General features: G+C 39.7%; 2 protein-coding genes across 3 annotated transcripts in view; one reads left to right on the top strand and one right to left on the bottom strand.

Moving 5' to 3' along the window:
• Positions 1–4428: 4428 nt before the first annotated feature.
• LOC111333211 (uncharacterized) overlaps positions 4429–16826 on the bottom strand; it is a 101849-nt gene continuing 89451 nt past the window's right edge. The window contains exons 1-6 of one of the 2 annotated variants that reach the window (XM_088741960.1): positions 10517–10787; positions 7833–8281; positions 7531–7680; positions 7338–7454; positions 6361–6882; positions 4429–5853 (exon numbers count right to left, since the gene is read on the bottom strand). In XM_088741960.1, the coding sequence (XP_088598086.1) occupies positions 5543–5853; positions 6361–6882; positions 7338–7454; positions 7531–7680; positions 7833–8160 (1428 nt within the window). In that variant the 5' untranslated portion in view covers positions 8161–8281; positions 10517–10787 and the 3' untranslated portion in view covers positions 4429–5542. Of the gene's footprint in view, positions 5854–6360; positions 6883–7337; positions 7455–7530; positions 7681–7832; positions 8282–10516; positions 10788–16826 lie in introns of those variants that run through there. The other variant, XM_088741959.1, reaches the window with a different exon arrangement.
• Positions 14883–15593, top strand: LOC148718750 (uncharacterized). Its single transcript, XM_088741492.1, has one exon. It carries the CDS (start codon positions 14883–14885, stop codon positions 15591–15593), a length of 711 nt encoding a protein of 236 aa, XP_088597618.1.

Here is a 16826-nt window from a genome sequence, read left to right as displayed (position 1 = left end):
CCGTGCCCCTCTTCTTCCTTTCTTGATGATACTGTCCCCACCGTATCCCCCGGAGGCTCCGTCATGATCCTGACCTGTGTAATGACTACCAATTGAGTCTGGAACCTTACTTTCGCTCTTTCAAAGATTTGTACACGCAATTAAAAGTGAAGTTATAGTACTAATAAGAATTATCAAAAACGTTTTTGGAATTGCCAACATTGCCCACTAAGAAAATCATTCCGCAGAATAAGATAAGGAAGAATATTAACCGCCTCCCGGTTAGCTCAATGGATAGAGCGCTGGACTGTTGTGCGGGAGGTCGAGGGTTCGAGCCCCGGCCGGACCAACACTCAGGGTCTTAAAATAATTGAGAAGAATTTGCTACCTTTCTATAACATCAAGAAATGGTTAGATATTCTAGTCTTCTCGGATAGGGACGAATAAATGGAGGTCCCGTCTCCTGCAGGGTTGGGGTAGGAGACGTTAATTTCCCACACACGAGATTACTGTGTGATGGATGTCCTCCCCTGGGGTGGGATGGGTGGGATATCGGGCGCACTTAATTTGGAGCCTCGCTCTGTTGTGCGACCCTCACCACACTCTGGTGAAAGTGATTAAATAAAAAAAAAATAAATAAATAAATAAAATATGGTACTAACAGTTACCCTGCAGGGAGTTGCATCTCATGAAATCCATCTTTACACGTGCAGCTGTAAGATTCTAAGGTATTGTTACACTCAGCTTTCTCATAACAGCCGTTTGTTTTGTTAGAACTCTCATCTATCTCTAGGACATGAAAATGAGCATGGAAGTTATATCAGGGTTTTGGTTTTGAAATGCTCTGGCGGGAAGTGTTTTCGCTTCCATACTAACGTTTATTGTTGTCAGATAAGAATAATTTCCAGTACAATTTTTCTCATCTTCTTGGTATCACTTGTGGGTAATAGCAGAGAGAACTGGTCGCACATGCATCATCATCCTACTGACTCAATAAAAAACTGTTTAGGATTTCTCACTCTCATCACAATTATGGCCTTCAAATCCAGATCCGAGATCACATAAATACTGATAATCTCTGTGTGTGAAGTCAGCTTGGCATGTTGCATTATTCTTGCAAGGATTTCTGGCGCAAGCATTCTTAAGAAGAAAAAGAAGAGCGGCACTTTATTTTTTGTGTTTGTTTTCTGCGTCTGTGTTCGTGTTTGCGAGCTCTGAATGTTATGCAAGTTTGTCAAATCTATCTGTTTCGTCTGTAATCTCACTCTTCCTTATGTCCATATGTTCTACGCAAGCTTGTTTGTGATTTACGTAAATGTTCGCATGGACACCTTTGTCCCCGTTCCAAGCGTGGCAATGCTCAGGGCGAAAACAAAATCTGCGTGAGTCCTGAAAATGTATCAAACAGCTCCAGAGGTGGTTATTTTCAATCAATTAAAAAATATATACTTCTACCAATCTGCCTCTAAGTTTCTTTGTTCAGGTTCAGTGTGATATGGAGAGAGTTGACGATCTTCTTTTTCGTTTCGATTGTTATTTTTAAGCCATTTTTTAAGACCGTAATTTCTCTGTTAGTGAGCACTTTGCAAATATCTTACTTGACCCTTTCAATATCTTTTGGTGTTTATTGGAATACGCTTAGTCCTTCATCTCTGTACAAGTCTATTTGTTTTCTGACGCCTTCGAGTAGTTGGTTTAACCTGTACGAACCCATTAGTTCATAGTTTTCCGCGCCGTCGAAGGAGCCTATTGTTACATCAAATGAGGTTAGAGAATGCTTCTTGCTCCATGGGGTGTCATCGTTAAACAGTAGCGATTGTTTGGTGAGAAAAATAATTTTTCCTTCCTTCACAGAGATGTTTGTAAAACAAGCGGGAAAAGTTTTCATTTGTGTTCGTCTACTTTTCAATAATTCACATACTCTATGTCGATTTTCCTTTCATTTTTACAACTGATAGTTTGCTGTTTATGTTCACAATTGGCAATGGACCACAATTTCTCTGCAACAAGGAAGACAGCGTAAACACTTTTCTCTCCAAGACATGTTTTTTTCTTCTCGAATAACTGCTGCTACGAAAACGTCTGCCATCTGTAACCATGAACACCTTGCCCCTCTCCTCCTTCCCCCAGCGAATAAATGCAATAAAATTTTTATAGGTCATTAGACTACTCTATCAGTAAGCCAACAGCAGAAAATATCAAGACATACACAGGAACATCGTCTAAATCATTGATGATGTAACTGAAAACGAGCGTCCGTCGCCGGAATATTCTTCCTTGCAAGTACATTAATAGGAGCCTACGGCGTTGGTAAACTTGGTACGAGACAGCTTTCTCGGCTCCCAAATTAGTTTTGCGTGGCTTTGAAGAGGGTAATCAAAACTAGCACAAAAGTAAACAAAGTCTCATTTAACACAGGATGGAGGGAGTCTATACTTAATAATTGCAGCCATTTGGCACTGATTTTGATGATATGTTTTGATGTGATTGTCTTACTAAGCCGTCCTTGTTTAAAAAGGAAGTATGGCATATACTTCAGATAAAGTTACCTTTTTCGCAATAGTTTCCAGTCCATACGGATGAATTGCGCACGCAAGTAAAAAAAGAAAAAAAAAAACTTTAGTAGCTAACACAATTACCGGTAACCCAGTAGTTTACATTGTGGGCTGTAAACAAATAATTCAAATTGAACATAATATTGTTAAGAATCCCAACTGGCCGGAGGCAAACCAGTTGGCTATTTACGAGCATGGCCGAGGATTTGGACTCAAAGCTACCGTAAAACTAATTAGTTTAACGATTAGTTTCTCTTGAAACTAAATTAGTTTCACGATTAGTTTCACGGTAGCTCAGAGCTAGAATAGAGTTCTCTGATTGGCTGAAATCCAGTCAATATCATTGGGTCTTTCGTTTCGTCGTTTTGTCGTTCGGTTTTAACAACAAAATGAAACGTTGTTCGTCTGGTACGAACTCGTTTCGTACTCACGAACTATTGTAAGCTTGAGAAACCACAGGCGGCCAAAGCGTACTGTGTGTGACTTTGGGGTGTAAAGTTCATTAACGGCAATAACTAACATATTAAGATCGAATTAAAAGCGTACGTGTGGGCCGTTAAGAAAAGGACGAATTAAAAAAAAAAAGATAAGAAAAAATTTAGAAGGATAGTGAAAGCTAGAAATAAAACATGCGAAGTCTCCTTACTTTTTTTCCGTAGCCGCTTTGTTGCCAACGGTCGTTTTAACGCTGTTTTAGCGACTTGCTTTGTAACGCGCGCTGTGTCACCAGTCAACTTTAAAATAGGAATAATTATAAAAAAAATTAAGAAAAATTTTAAAAGGAAAATAAAAGCGAGGAATGTATCATTTGAAGTCTCCTCTCCTTTTTTCCGTAGCTGCTTTGTCGTTTACGGCCCTTTTAACTCTGTTTTGGCAACTTTCTTTGTAACGCATGTGGTGCTACCGGTGAACTGTCTATAAAATAACTCAAGGCTGGAAACTTCAACCGGTCCCGAAAACCAACCGTCGCCACTCAAAGGCCGATGAATTCCACAAAAGTCGAGCGATCTCCCTCAAATTTCCACCCGCGAGAGCGCTTAGCTATAGCCTACCCGTTCCAGCGGCAAAAGTTTTCAAATTCCGCTGCGTCGTTCCGAGAACCGCTCCGTTTTACCATCCATTGCGGCAAAATCGCTTTGCAGGTAGGCGTAATCCTTTTGCCCTTACTACGGGAATTCAAATATAAAAGCTTGGCGACCGCGTCTGTTAAATAAATGACAATTTCGCAGGGGAGAGTCGTCACCTTTGTCCTCTCGCAAAACAACACCGTCCAGGTGTCGGTGCGTCTAATCCGACCGGAAACAATCTCAAATGAAATCCAAACCCGCGTGGACTTAACTGTCAAATATCCCGAGAAAAGGTGAAACAATCATTCGTATTATGGTCTCGGCGCTGCAGATATGCCATTGGAAAATCTTATAGTTCGTTCGTTCCATTAGTGATGGGAGAGTTGGGGAGAGGCTTCGGCAGGTAGATGTCATAATCGGGGACGAAGCAAGCATGTCAAGCGCACGGATGTTAGAGCTAGCAAATGCTTTGCATCACGCTGTTTCAGAGAACTCGCAGTGGTCGTCCTACACTCCTCCAAGGAATTTGTCCCAGGATTAGTCTATTAGTTTTATCTTTGGCTGTTGACCGTATTTGACAGCTTTGACAGCTATGAAACTCTTAGCGTGGATGCAACAAATCCATTTCTGTATTTTTCAAACACAAAATCTCCTGTTATAACCAGAGCTCTCAAAAAACCGACAATAAAAACAACAATAAAAACTTTGAACAACAACAAATAACTTTCAACAGCAAAAAAGGCTATTTATTTATTCAAACCAACTGCAGTTTGCAAAATGTTGTGACTTAAATCAAGATTATGCGCAATCACTACTCTGTCATCACAAAAACTAACAGCTCCTTTATTAGCTCCCACAGTGCTTATTTTCAAAGTTTTCATGTATTTAGAAGCAAAGAACATTTCCAAGATATTAAATTTGTAGCCGTTATGAGGTTAGCAGAAATATAGTAATCTAACAAGCAAATCAAGTTTTGCGTAAACTTGAACGTGCCATCACCTTGGCATATATAACCACTTCTAGTTCCCTGCATGATGAAAAGGAACCCGCAGATCCACAATGATTCCTTCTGATTACTGAGACGACAACTGAGTCTCGTTTGAAATACAGCAGAACCCCGCTTACTCGAACTCAGTTCACTCTAATGTATTTCACGTATTTCAGTCATCCCTATCTTTGAGATGTTTCATTTGTTACCTTCCCCCCCCCCCCCCCTTTACCCCCTTCCGCCCATGTACATCAACCTGTCGTAACGCAACATTAGACTAGCCACATCAACAATTTGGTCTTAGTGTTAAACTTTTTTTCATTTTGCAGCAGTACCTGTACTACCTGCACAAGGTGAAGACGAGAAAAACCTTTCAGTTGACTCGGAATTGTAACAAAAATTGTAAAACTTCACTAATGGATTCTGGTGCTAATAACGATAAGGAGTTGAAAGTATCACAAATCAAACCCTCACTTTGACGATAATTTGCAACCAGCGCCAATTACAGAGACAAACGAGCACCCCCCTTCGAATAAGTGCCCCACTCCTCTCTCACTTTTTCAAATAGTAGAGATAGAAGGAAAACCTGTTTCTATTGCTACTTTACACGCAACTTTTCGTGCTTTAACTACAATGGAGTCAATACAGGTCAAAAGTTTCTTTATAAGCACCTCCCTCTTGATTACGCTCTCTTCTTCCAATAAGCACCTTTCCTTTCAACCAAAACTTTAAATATGTTCCCAGGTGTTTATTCCAGGAGATACAGTAATTGAAATTAACAAGAATATTAAGAACTGTCTCCACAGCCTTCCTTGGTGCAATATACAGATATGTTCTAATTCTTTACCAGTTACTCAATGACCAATTACAAATTTGCAATTGTGCTAACATTAAGGTTACGTTTTAAGAAGTAATTTACCACTACACTTAAGCAAAAGTGTTGCCTGTGCTCTTCATTGGAGAAATGTGATGTTTACCCAACCATGACCAGCGCTATTATAGCAACATTCATTTCGCTGATTTGTTCCATCGTTAAAAGATCCTCCCCCTCCTCCACAGGAAATATGTTTATTAGCTCCGCCACTTCCCCCTGAGTAACCTCCACCTCCGCCCGGTCCCTTGTTGTAAACACGAAGACCACCGCCACCCCCGAACCCACCGCGATAATCTCCACCCTCCCCCGCCTCAAGATATCCTTTTCCCCCTTTGCCATCCCGGGTTGAGGCATTTTGTCCATCACTGTAGAAGCCGCCGCCACCATCACCTATAATGCAGTCGAAAAGTGTTCAGTGGTTCTCTTTCAAATAGCACCGTAGTTTTTTTCTCAATATTTGGGAGGTTTATTTATTGGATATCGTTGGTAATAGAAAAGCTTATAGGGACAAGTTAATGTTAGAATGCTGCAACTAACTCTTTCTTCAGTGCTTTTGTTTAATCCAGATCCGCAATTAGTGAATGAAAAGCCGTGTGAACTGTTTCGAAGTCATCTCGTTAATAAAAAAAAATATGTGCGAAATTTGAAAAAGGAAAAAGCCAAATTAAGCAGAATTCTAATTCTTATATGAGGCGCTTCCAAAGGTGTTATCAAAGAAAAACTTCAAAATTAACATTAATCATTTTGATAATTACGGCTTTAGCAAATCCTAAAAAATTTGACTAACAGCGATTCTCTGTAATTCAGTTGAAGATCCTGAAGGTGGCAGTGGAATGCAACGAGACAAAAACTCATGATCAGTTTATGTAAACACATTTGTAAACATTCTCCACCTACCAGAATCCCCCTTATTAGTATGTCCTCCATGTCCGTTGCTTACTTCCGAACCCAATGGCAAGTTGTTCCCAGCATTCCCTGTGGTGTTCGTGGACCCATCACATTCCATATTTTGTTCTGACATTGCTTTAATTCCCCCTCCACCTCCAGCTATGATCAAAGGCGTGTTGCTTCCTCTCACTACAAATGTACCTCCTCCGCCTCCAGCAGTTTGTTCGTAATGAGTCCCTCTTTCCCCTTTTTGACCCACAAGGACACGTATGATCTCATCTTTGGTCAAATGAAAGTTTCCAATCATTCGTGCCCCTCTTCCTCCGTTCTTGATGATACTGTCCTTGCCAAACCCCCCTGAGGCTCCTATTGCTTCTATTCTGTATTCACCAGTGTGTGGCACGGTCCACAGTTGAATACCGCTGGACAGTGCAACTTGTCCGTCATGATCCTGACCTGTGTAGTAACTACCGATTGAGTCTGGACCCTGACGTACCCTCCCACCAAGATTTGTAAACACAGCTGTAAATCCTGCGCAATAAAAACACAATAAAAGTGAAAGTTATGATACTAGTTAGAAATAGTCAAAATTTTTCGGGAATTGCCAAAATTGCCCACTGCCGCTTAGAAAATATATTCCTGCAAAATCAGCAAAATAAGACAAAGAAGAATGAAAGAGTCAGAGGCAGTGGAATAATAAAGCAATCACAATGCATGATTCCTGGCCCACGGGGCTCTGATCCCACCATGTTGTGGGAATTTGATATTGTTCTGCTCTTCCACTATTTTGTGTCGGTGAATATTTGGCAAATAAAAGGCCAAATTTTTACTGACGTAGTGAGGAAACAGCTGTTAGCATGAAAAAAAATTACAATGAAATGTTACAACTAGTTACTGTTATGGATAGTGATTAGAAATAAGTATTTAGAAATTTCTAAAATGTTTAGCCAAGCTGACTTGCACTGATGCATCACGATTGAATTTACCTTGTTCATAATGGTTTCCTGTCCACCCGGATGAGTTGCAAACACAGGTGTAATTCAAGTGACCGTTTACGCATCTTGCATTGTTTTGGCATTCGTGTTTAATGCAGTAATCTGCAACTAGGCGGGAAAAAATCTGTAAAGGACATTAACTCGGACACAAGCAAAGGTATAGGGAAACGTTTGTCTTCCTAACCTTCTGTTTTCATGTCGCAACGAGCTAGAATAGAGTTCCCAGATCTAGTGGAATCCAACCAATAATTAGCGCTGAGTGCTTGTCCTCCTTCACTCGCCTTAGTCTCTATACATGAATCAGCAGGCGGCTCAGGGATAGAGCCGAGAGGGACTGGAATTGAAGAAATACCTTTTAGCATGAAAAACATAACAAATGCTTGGCTGTAACGATCAACACACGATCTATGATTGTTATTCTTTAAAGGAAGGTTAGATGAGGAACACGTTTTCATTAGCTAAAATTATATCTGTAAGCCTCGTTACCTCGTCTTGATCCTTTCGCCATGTAGTATCTCTCTTTGTCTTGAACAAAGTCTTCCGGTCTGGTTTCCCTAGTACTGTTGTTTAACTCGCAAATTGAAATAGACATGGGGACGTTATAACTTTGGCATTTGACATCAGCGAGGCAAGCTTCACGGCATTCCAGCTTACCTGGTGTAGTTTTGAACGTCTTAAACGTGTGACCCTTGAGCATCATTTGGTAAATGGAGTAAATGTCGCTACCGTTTCCACACCGTTGACTGGCAACGTTATACAACACTTGTGAAAGCATGAAAAACACGACGACGAGTGAGGAACATTGATTAGCCATTTTCAGTCTTTCAGTTTTGTGACATATGAATAAACAGGCTCAACATTTTCATTAACAAACATTGAAGATGTGGAGCGGACCATAAGAACCTTCATGGAAAGGAGGCGGAGGTTTTACAAAGCTTAAAAACAGAGAAAGAAAAAAAACATTGACGTTCATCTATAAAACTCAGAAAAACATGCATGCACGTAATTTTCATTATTATAGCGTGTGTTTAGACGAAAGTCCCCCCCAAAAAAAAAACCGAATGGACAATCTGAGTTTGGAAGGTTTTCACCACGTCACGCTCAGTTAGATTGTAAACTTACATGCGGTGATAAAAATAAAACACAGCTGTCACTCGTAAGGTATGTAAAGCATCGTGTTAACAATTAAAATAGAACACAACAGAACAGGTATGATGAAATTTGAAAATATATCCAAACTGACATAACCTTTAAAATCATGTCACGTCATCATGTCAGAGCGACTGCGATCATGCTGAAGTCCATAGCTCATCAAGGCGATCTTCGGTCATCGCAGTGAAGCAAGTCTCAGAAATTACATCGACCGCCCTTTGAGTGTACTGAACTGAGAGTTTGCTCTGATATCCTTCCCGATATGTCGTGTAGAAGGACACATCAGTCGCAGTAGTCGAGATTTTCGGCACTGTCATTCCGAGCAATCTTCTTGTTCCTGTGAATTCGGCCGACGTTCATTCACGAAACACACGCCTTGAGCATTTTTTTTCTAATTATCATATGAAAGAACTTTCTTGTTTTTATAAGCCACAAAACTCACGCCTAGAGTAGTTTGTTTCACTAATTATCATGTGGAAAACCTTTCTTGTTTTTATGAGCCACAATTGGGCCAGATTTCACAAAACATTTCACGCTGAGATCCCTACTCGTATTAAGAGTAATTCAAAACACATCAGACAAAAGTGTTAAATTCGGCCCGCCGAACTATTTCAGTTTGTAAACTATAATTTTAGATTGTAAACTTGGATGGTTTGTGAACTTAAACGGCTTGACATGTTTGTTTCTTCCCACTCCAGAGGTGCGGAGAAACACTCGACTACTTCTCTTGTTTCTCACTACACTTCTTTCGTGCTTTAGCCGCCTGGTGCGTGCTTCACAACAGAACAGAGCACAGTCAAGGCTTCTTCATCTGTTAAGTATCGGTTGAGGAGCTTAACATGCTCAGACAAAAACGTCTGAGTATGTTTAGTTTCCTTAAAACATTTTATTGTTGGAATGTTGTCGTCGGCGGAGTTTTTTAAACCGGTTAATTCATGCAAAGCGTGTGTTTTTATGTCGCATAACTTCAGCTCTCGAACATACTGCGTATTATGAAAAACAAACCCACTCGCGTATGACTCATTAGCAAGGAACTCCTGGGCATGTAAAGCAATAATGACTCACTCTTTTAACACTATTTAAATCCTGGCTTTTCAACTCTAAAACTGTAACAAAAGCTTCCTTCTGTAGTGTGTATTAACAGTCACTTAAAGGCGATACGCTGAACTTTAACCTCGAGCATGCGCAGTTTTAGGGCATCATTGAGTAAACACGAACAATAAATCCTAAAACGTCAACTGTCGTCTTCGTTAAGAAAACTGTTGTCTAAACCTTCTTTTTTTTCCCCACGAGCTTTGTTAGAACTTCCTTTCTGGGGTGGATCATCAATAATTTATGTCATAGTTCCACCAGCTCTATAGGAAACACGAATTCAGCCCTCGATTTCGATTTTATATCACCTAAGAGGCCAAATTGTTCAAAAATCCAGGTTTCACCAAAGATAACATGGTTAAGTGCCAAGTTTGAAGTAATGCTATTTCTTTTTTTTTTTAAATCTTCAAGTAGGTTTTGTGAAAGTTATATATTTTCACGAAACGTTATTTAAAAAAAAACTTGGAAAGTCTTACTGCTTTTAAATTTTTCGTTTGAACAAGCCAAGCCATTTCAGCTGAGTTCAAATGAGGCCGTCATCGTTAAATAAGAACGAAGGTCTATCGATTTTTAACTCATTCATTGTGCAAGATAAAAAAAGTCGAACTGAGTGAGTGTTTTTTTAAAGAAAAATTTCAATTTTAGTTAGTTCAAACAGCCATGTTTCCTAAATTTTAAACTTTGACTCGTTCCCGATCATGTTACCTCAAACATCATGTTATAAAATTACTCAAAAATTGCTAGAAATTCTTGTAAAATTTGCAAATTGTCTCATCAAATAGTATATCAGATTTAATACAATTAGGGAAGCTTGTGCGGGTATCTCAAGGTTTACTGGTTGTCAATGAAGAATAAAAAGAAATATGTCGGAAAACTTTAAAAGGTTCCCAAAATATAGCTAAGATCTAAGTGAAGGAAAATTTTACCTTGTCCTTCTGGTATTAGGGAAGCCAAAACGACGGCAACGAGGCAGTAGAATACAGAGAGCAGGTTATAATTCCAGCGAACGGCCACAGCGAGTTTTAAACTTTGGGGAAACATCAGGCAAAATATGACAGCTGAAGATTGAGCTGCGTTCAAACCCCATGATTATTGATGAGGTTCTCAGTGGTTGTCATAACTGAATTAAGATTCTCTAGGATTTAGTTGGCTGGTGAAACTCAATTACAGGTATAGACTGCGTAATGGCCTTCAAGTTGTCCTCTATGTACACGACAGGACGGAAAAACATGTGCACTGTAAGTATCTCCCGGCATGAGTTCAACGTATGGGGCTTAGCTACTAGAGGACTGTTTATCAACTGTTTACACACTTGATCGAGATGATAGAATGACGTGTTTTGAATAAAACAGGTTAATGTCTCGAAATTTTCGGAAAAAAAATGTGAAAAAACTTATAGTTTGAACGAGGTTTTCTTAAAAAATATATTGTGGCTAATTAGTGAGGCACATGGTCAAAGGTCATTCGTATTTAACTTGCTCTCTCACCCTCTCCCCCCTTCACGTGAGGATCCTTTCAGTTTCTGTTTCATCGTTGAGTTTTCAAAACAATGGGCGAAGGAAAGGGGGATATACACGATAGGACCCAATACTAGGAGACCAACGAACCTTTCAAACAAACCTTAACTACGTATATGAGAACGATCCTTCGCAGTAAAGCACCATTTGAGCAATAGTGAAAATCAGACCTGAAAAAAATTTCAGGCCTGTACGGGATTCGAACCACTGACCTCTGCGATACTAGTGCAGCGCTCTACCAATTGAGCTAACAAGCCAACTGGGAGCAGGCCATCAAATTAATTCGACATAAACCCGTAGATGATAAATCAAACAACAACAAACATATGAAACATATGTGTGAACTGCGGTTATGAGACTTATATGAGAACGATCCTTCGCAGTAAAGCACTATTTGAGCAATAGTGAAAATCAGACCTGAATCAGGTCTGATTTTGACTATTGCTCAAATAGTGCTTTACTGCGAAGGATCGTTCTCATATACGTCTCATAACCGCAGTTCACACATATGTTTCATATGTTTGTTGTTGTTTGATTTATCATCTACGGGTTTATGTCGAATTAATTTGATGGCCTGCTCCCAGTTGGCTTGTTAGCTCAATTGGTAGAGCGCTGCACTAGTATCGCAGAGGTCAGTGGTTCGAATCCCGTACAGGCCTGAAATTTTTTTCAGGTCTGATTTTCACTATTGCTCAAATAGTGCTTTACTGCGAAGGATCGTTCTCATATACGTCTCATAACCGCAGTTCACACATATGTTTCATATGTTTGTTGTTGTTAAACCTTAACTATTTGGACAATTAGTGTGTTACTACAAATTGAGTCACTTTTATTGGATGAGAAGCCCCACCCAGGGTTCACTTTACGTCTTCCTTCATTGCAAAGCTGGAAATTGTCACCATGCCAACTGACTCATTTCATTTGTTTTTATATTGCGAAAGCGAATGATTAGCTGTATATACAAGGCTGGTTCAGTTTTATTTGCCAAAAAATCTCAGAAAGGAGCGAGCAAACACGATAAGTAAATTTAGACATCTCCTTATTTGGGCATTTCCTTATTTCTGGTGAGATACATTTATCTTTCTCCGTTCTTTCACAAATTTACCTTGCTCTCGGATGGTTGTAACTGCATAAATTAAGTCTAATTAGCAAACAAGAAGAAAACCGACTGACAGCCAGAAATTCATCTTCTGATTATTCCCAACATTTGCATTGAGACTTTCGCTATTGACCAACGACTCAGGGAAACTGATTGCTCTTTTCTGTTCCTGAGAGAGACATTTATTTGGAATTTCTATAACGGCTTCACTAGCAAAGAATATCTTTAAGATATTTCTACGCGTCAATTACAGCGTTTAACCTCACTTTTAGTAAAAGAACAAAACACCTTCCTAAGTAATTAATCTGAATTTTGAAGAAAAAAATAACAATCTTAAAAGTAAATAAAGGTCTTTTTTGAACGTGCCATCACCTTGGTAACCGCTCTTATACCCTGATGAAAAAGGAACCAGAATACACTGTCTCCTGCTGGTATAAACCCTGGGCCAATTTTATTAATCCCTGGGCCAATTTTATTATTTTAAGTAATTAATCTGAGTTTTGAAGAAAAAAATAACAATCTTGAAAGTAAATAAAGGTCTTTTTTGAACGTGCCATCATCTTGGTAACCGCTCTTATACACTGATGAAAAAGGAACCAGAATACACTGTCTCTTCCTGGTATAAACCCTGGGCCAATTTTTCATTGTGAAGGATGCCTCTAGAGGTGAGGACGAACGCTTAAATGACTGGTCATAATAACCAAAGAAAGCCGTACGCATGAAAATCTCAAATACAAATTTTGAGGGTAATTTCAATTAACACCAATGGGCACAAAAGTGCCGTCTGCATCACGGAACAAAAATGCTATCTGCAAAAAGTTCTGCCGGCCCAAAGGTGGAAAAACAGAGATGCTGGGTCTAACTGCTCTTATAAAAATTGAAAATCGATTTTGGTTTCTTGGCTGGTAATCTGTTTTTTCGTGAGTACACAGGATTATAAAGAAAGATAACTATGTTTTTTGAGGCGTTGAAAGAAATTTTAACCGCTCATTATTCTCCGAAGCCTAGTCTTGGGGCGGAACACTTGAAGTTCCACCATCGTAATCAGCTTGAGAATTAATCGATCGCTCAGTTTGTGGTTGAACTAAAGCAGCTTGCGTTGAAATGTGGTTTGTTTCTGGAGAAAGACTTGCGAGATCGATTAGTGTGTGGGCTGAAACCGTCTAAACTCAGGAGAAATAGTTGGCAGTGAGCGACTTAATCGTTCAGAAAGCGCTTGAAACGGCACAATCCATGGACATGGCGATGGCCAATAGAGACGATTTTCGTGACGTCAGCTCGCTCTCAGACGAATCTGGAAATAAAGTTGGCAACTTCAACAGTTCGAAGCAACCGCCCGAAGACCGTGGCGTTTGTTTTCGTTGTAGTCAAGGACATCAATCGTCGGGGTGCCGGTTTAACGATGCAGTGCTACAAATGCCAGAAAAAGGGGCATGTGGCCAAGATGTGCAGTTTTCAGAAACGTGAATTCCCCTCTGCAAGACATGTTGAGGATATTTCCCAGGCGGCAAAAGTAGTATAGAGCGTCTGTCTGGTCATTAAAAGTGTCAGCCTGGACACGGTAGGGTGTAGACAAAGGGTTATAGGGGTAGATGGTAGAAAATATGGGAGGATGTGTCCAGGCCAAGAGTGTAGCAGATGAGAACAATAGAATCAAAGATGGCGTCTAAATGAGTGTAATCCCTGGAGACGTGACTTGTAGGTGGACGTGTTGTAAAATTTAAGATTGCGGCGGCGGCAGCGGCGAAGCCTAAGAAAAGCTGTTACTTTTTGCTGAGTCATGACACGTGTCAATGGGTGTCCATATGAGCTATAAATTTTTCTGAGTAGAGTTAGAGTTAGAGTTAGAGATCAACAATGCCTAAGTTTATTTACCCATACGATTTTACATGCGAGAGTCGGAAATGTAATTCGTGTAAGAAAAAAGAAGTATACGACTAGAAGTGTTGTGGAGTGGACGAATAAGAAGGTTGAGAGAAGCCTATATGCCAAAGTTAATAGATAAAATAACACAGAAAATGAAAGATCTGACAGTTACGGATGAGTGTGAAGGACAAACACGTAAGCTGGAGTTATGGATGGAATTCTACGCCGCCTGTAACATGGTTTCAGTGTATACAGTGTTGGTATTTCACACATTATTGCCTGATGCGATGTCCGATATGTCATTATCAGTTACGTAAACTTATTGATGAAGAACCTATGGATATCTCTGAAACAAAATGAAAAGAAAGTGTGATTGTGGATGTCAATTACTATGAACTATGGGTCCATGTGTTGAACAATTTCTATGGTACGATTCAAAAGGCAAGCGTTCTACTTCATTCATGTAATGGATGCTACCCCTCAAGTGGTTTCGGTGTAATGCATGTTACCATATGTGTAAAGCTATCAAAGAAATTAAGGAGTGCCCTAGATGTCAACTACTGTACACCTACTTAACGAAGATCCGTGGTTGAGTAGGATACAAAGTTTACACCCTGTCACTCAAAATTTTTGTTGAGTCATTGCGTCGTTGTATTGTGTAAAGTAGCTGTCCATCAAACGTCAAGCAAAAGAACCAATCAGGGGAATGGTATTGTGAGTATTTCAGTAAATACAGAGCAGTAGCGCAAGGTAAGTCACAATTTTATCTTGTAGAATTAAGAAGTAAGAAGTCAGCAAGAAGTCAGCAACATGGAGTCAGTAAAGATACCAAGACGACAAGTTAAGAAACCTTATATCAAGAAAGAGAAAAAAACTAAAGCCAAGAACAAGTTGAAAGTAATTATCGTGATCCCTCCACTTTCTATGAATAACCATGATTTCATGGATAAAGATAACGTTCCTGATACACCAATGCACGATAATTATGGGGGAGAACTACCCAGGTTTGTTGTGAAACCTAAAGAGAAATCAGCCTCTATACAGATGCCATTACAGGAATTGAACACACTGGTAGAATCGATCAAGCCAGATCCAAGCACAGAGAAGACATGGGTTGATGCGGTGGAAGAAGGAGAAATCGTACCTGGTATCGAAGGTACAGGTACTTACCATTATTCTTCTCTGGAAGAATTGTCGGACAGTGTGGAAGTTAGCTATCCATTTCCCATACACCAGACAGCCATGGAAGAATTAAAATCCAAAAAAGAAACTTGTAACGATGTCTTCCTACGTTGCTCGACCGCTCGATGTCCAGTCTTTTGTAATCTCAGGAATTACAATCATTACTACTATCAATGTCAAAGACAAGGTCACCCGTGGTTTACCCTGAATAAAATTGACAAGATGGTGTGTGAATGTAGACTGACTCCCACACTGCCCTTATCCAAGTCAGAAAAAAATTATGGCATAATGTATTTGAGGTGTAATCAACGCAGTTTTGATCTATTCGCTTGGTGGTGATTAATTAAGAGTAAATGTCAGTAAAAATCAGAGAAATCGCGGACACAGGTCAAAATTCAATTTCACCCATACTTTGTCCATTGGTAGGCTTTAGTCCCATACATATGACAGCAATGTCCGTTTGTTAAAATTTTCACTTGTATATCTACTTGAAGCAGTTTACGATAATTTCTTAGACAAAACCTTTCAAATTGTCATAATTCGTGGCGCTGTCGAGTCAGTTCATCGTAAGTTTCAAATTAGTTTCACACTAATCCTATTCGTCTGATGCTTCTGCAATTGATTGGCAGCACAACCAACTCATAACCTTTCCTTAAAAATAAAGTATGATTTTTTTTCTCAAGTGCACCTACAGCTGCTCTGAAATAGATTCGTTGGGACTTCAAACAAACGTGCCAAAAATGCCCGTGGGACGCAATGAAATCGACCAGGAAATCGCCTGAGCCATGTTCAAGGATAGCTTCAACTTTCTACTGTTTTATTTCCCTGGGATCTTTTATATCTGTGCAACAAGACATTCCTGAAGTAAAGGCTGCTAGTTTCTAAAGAAACTGTTTGGGGCTGCGTCGGTGGGGGTAACGAAATAATTTGAATTTATCAACAAAGTAGAAATGGTAAATTGGCCACCTTTACGATTATAAAAGCTGACGTTTCGAGCGTTAGCCCTTCGTCGGAGCGAATAGAGCACCTCCGCCAATGTAATCTATTGCATAACTTGCACTTAATGCAAAAAGATTTACATCGGAGAAACAGGCAGAAGTTTAGGTGACCGTTTCCGAGAACAACTTCGCGACGTGGAGAGGAATGACAAAGACACCTCGAAACTAGTCGCTAGATATTTTAATTTACCTAATCATTATAAGCAACATATGGCAATCTGCGGTCTTTCCTTACTCTTAGGTAGCACGGAAAGCCGGAAACCTCTTGAACAAAAGCTGATCTTTCAAGCCGGCACTCTAAATCCCACAGATATCAACGAAAGCTTTTCATTCCACTTATTTCCACTAATTAATTTATTCGTGTTTTTCTCGTTGCCATGTTCCCACCAATAACGTAGCTCCATTTTCTGCGTTTAAAGGCAAACACAACCCACAATTCCTCTATTCGCTCCGACGAAGGGCTAACGCTCGAAACGTCAGCTTTCATAATCGTAACAGTGGCCAAATTACCATTTCAACTTTGTTGATACATTCTAATTATTCCTGAAGTAAGCCAATTTTCAATATCCGCCAT

This window comes from Stylophora pistillata, chromosome 12, assembly GCF_964205215.1.
Source record: "Stylophora pistillata chromosome 12, jaStyPist1.2, whole genome shotgun sequence".
In the NCBI taxonomy this organism is placed as follows: Eukaryota; Metazoa; Cnidaria; class Anthozoa; order Scleractinia; family Pocilloporidae; genus Stylophora; species Stylophora pistillata.
Note: the sequence above shows the minus strand (reverse complement) of the source record. Positions and strands in the feature narration are given on the sequence as shown.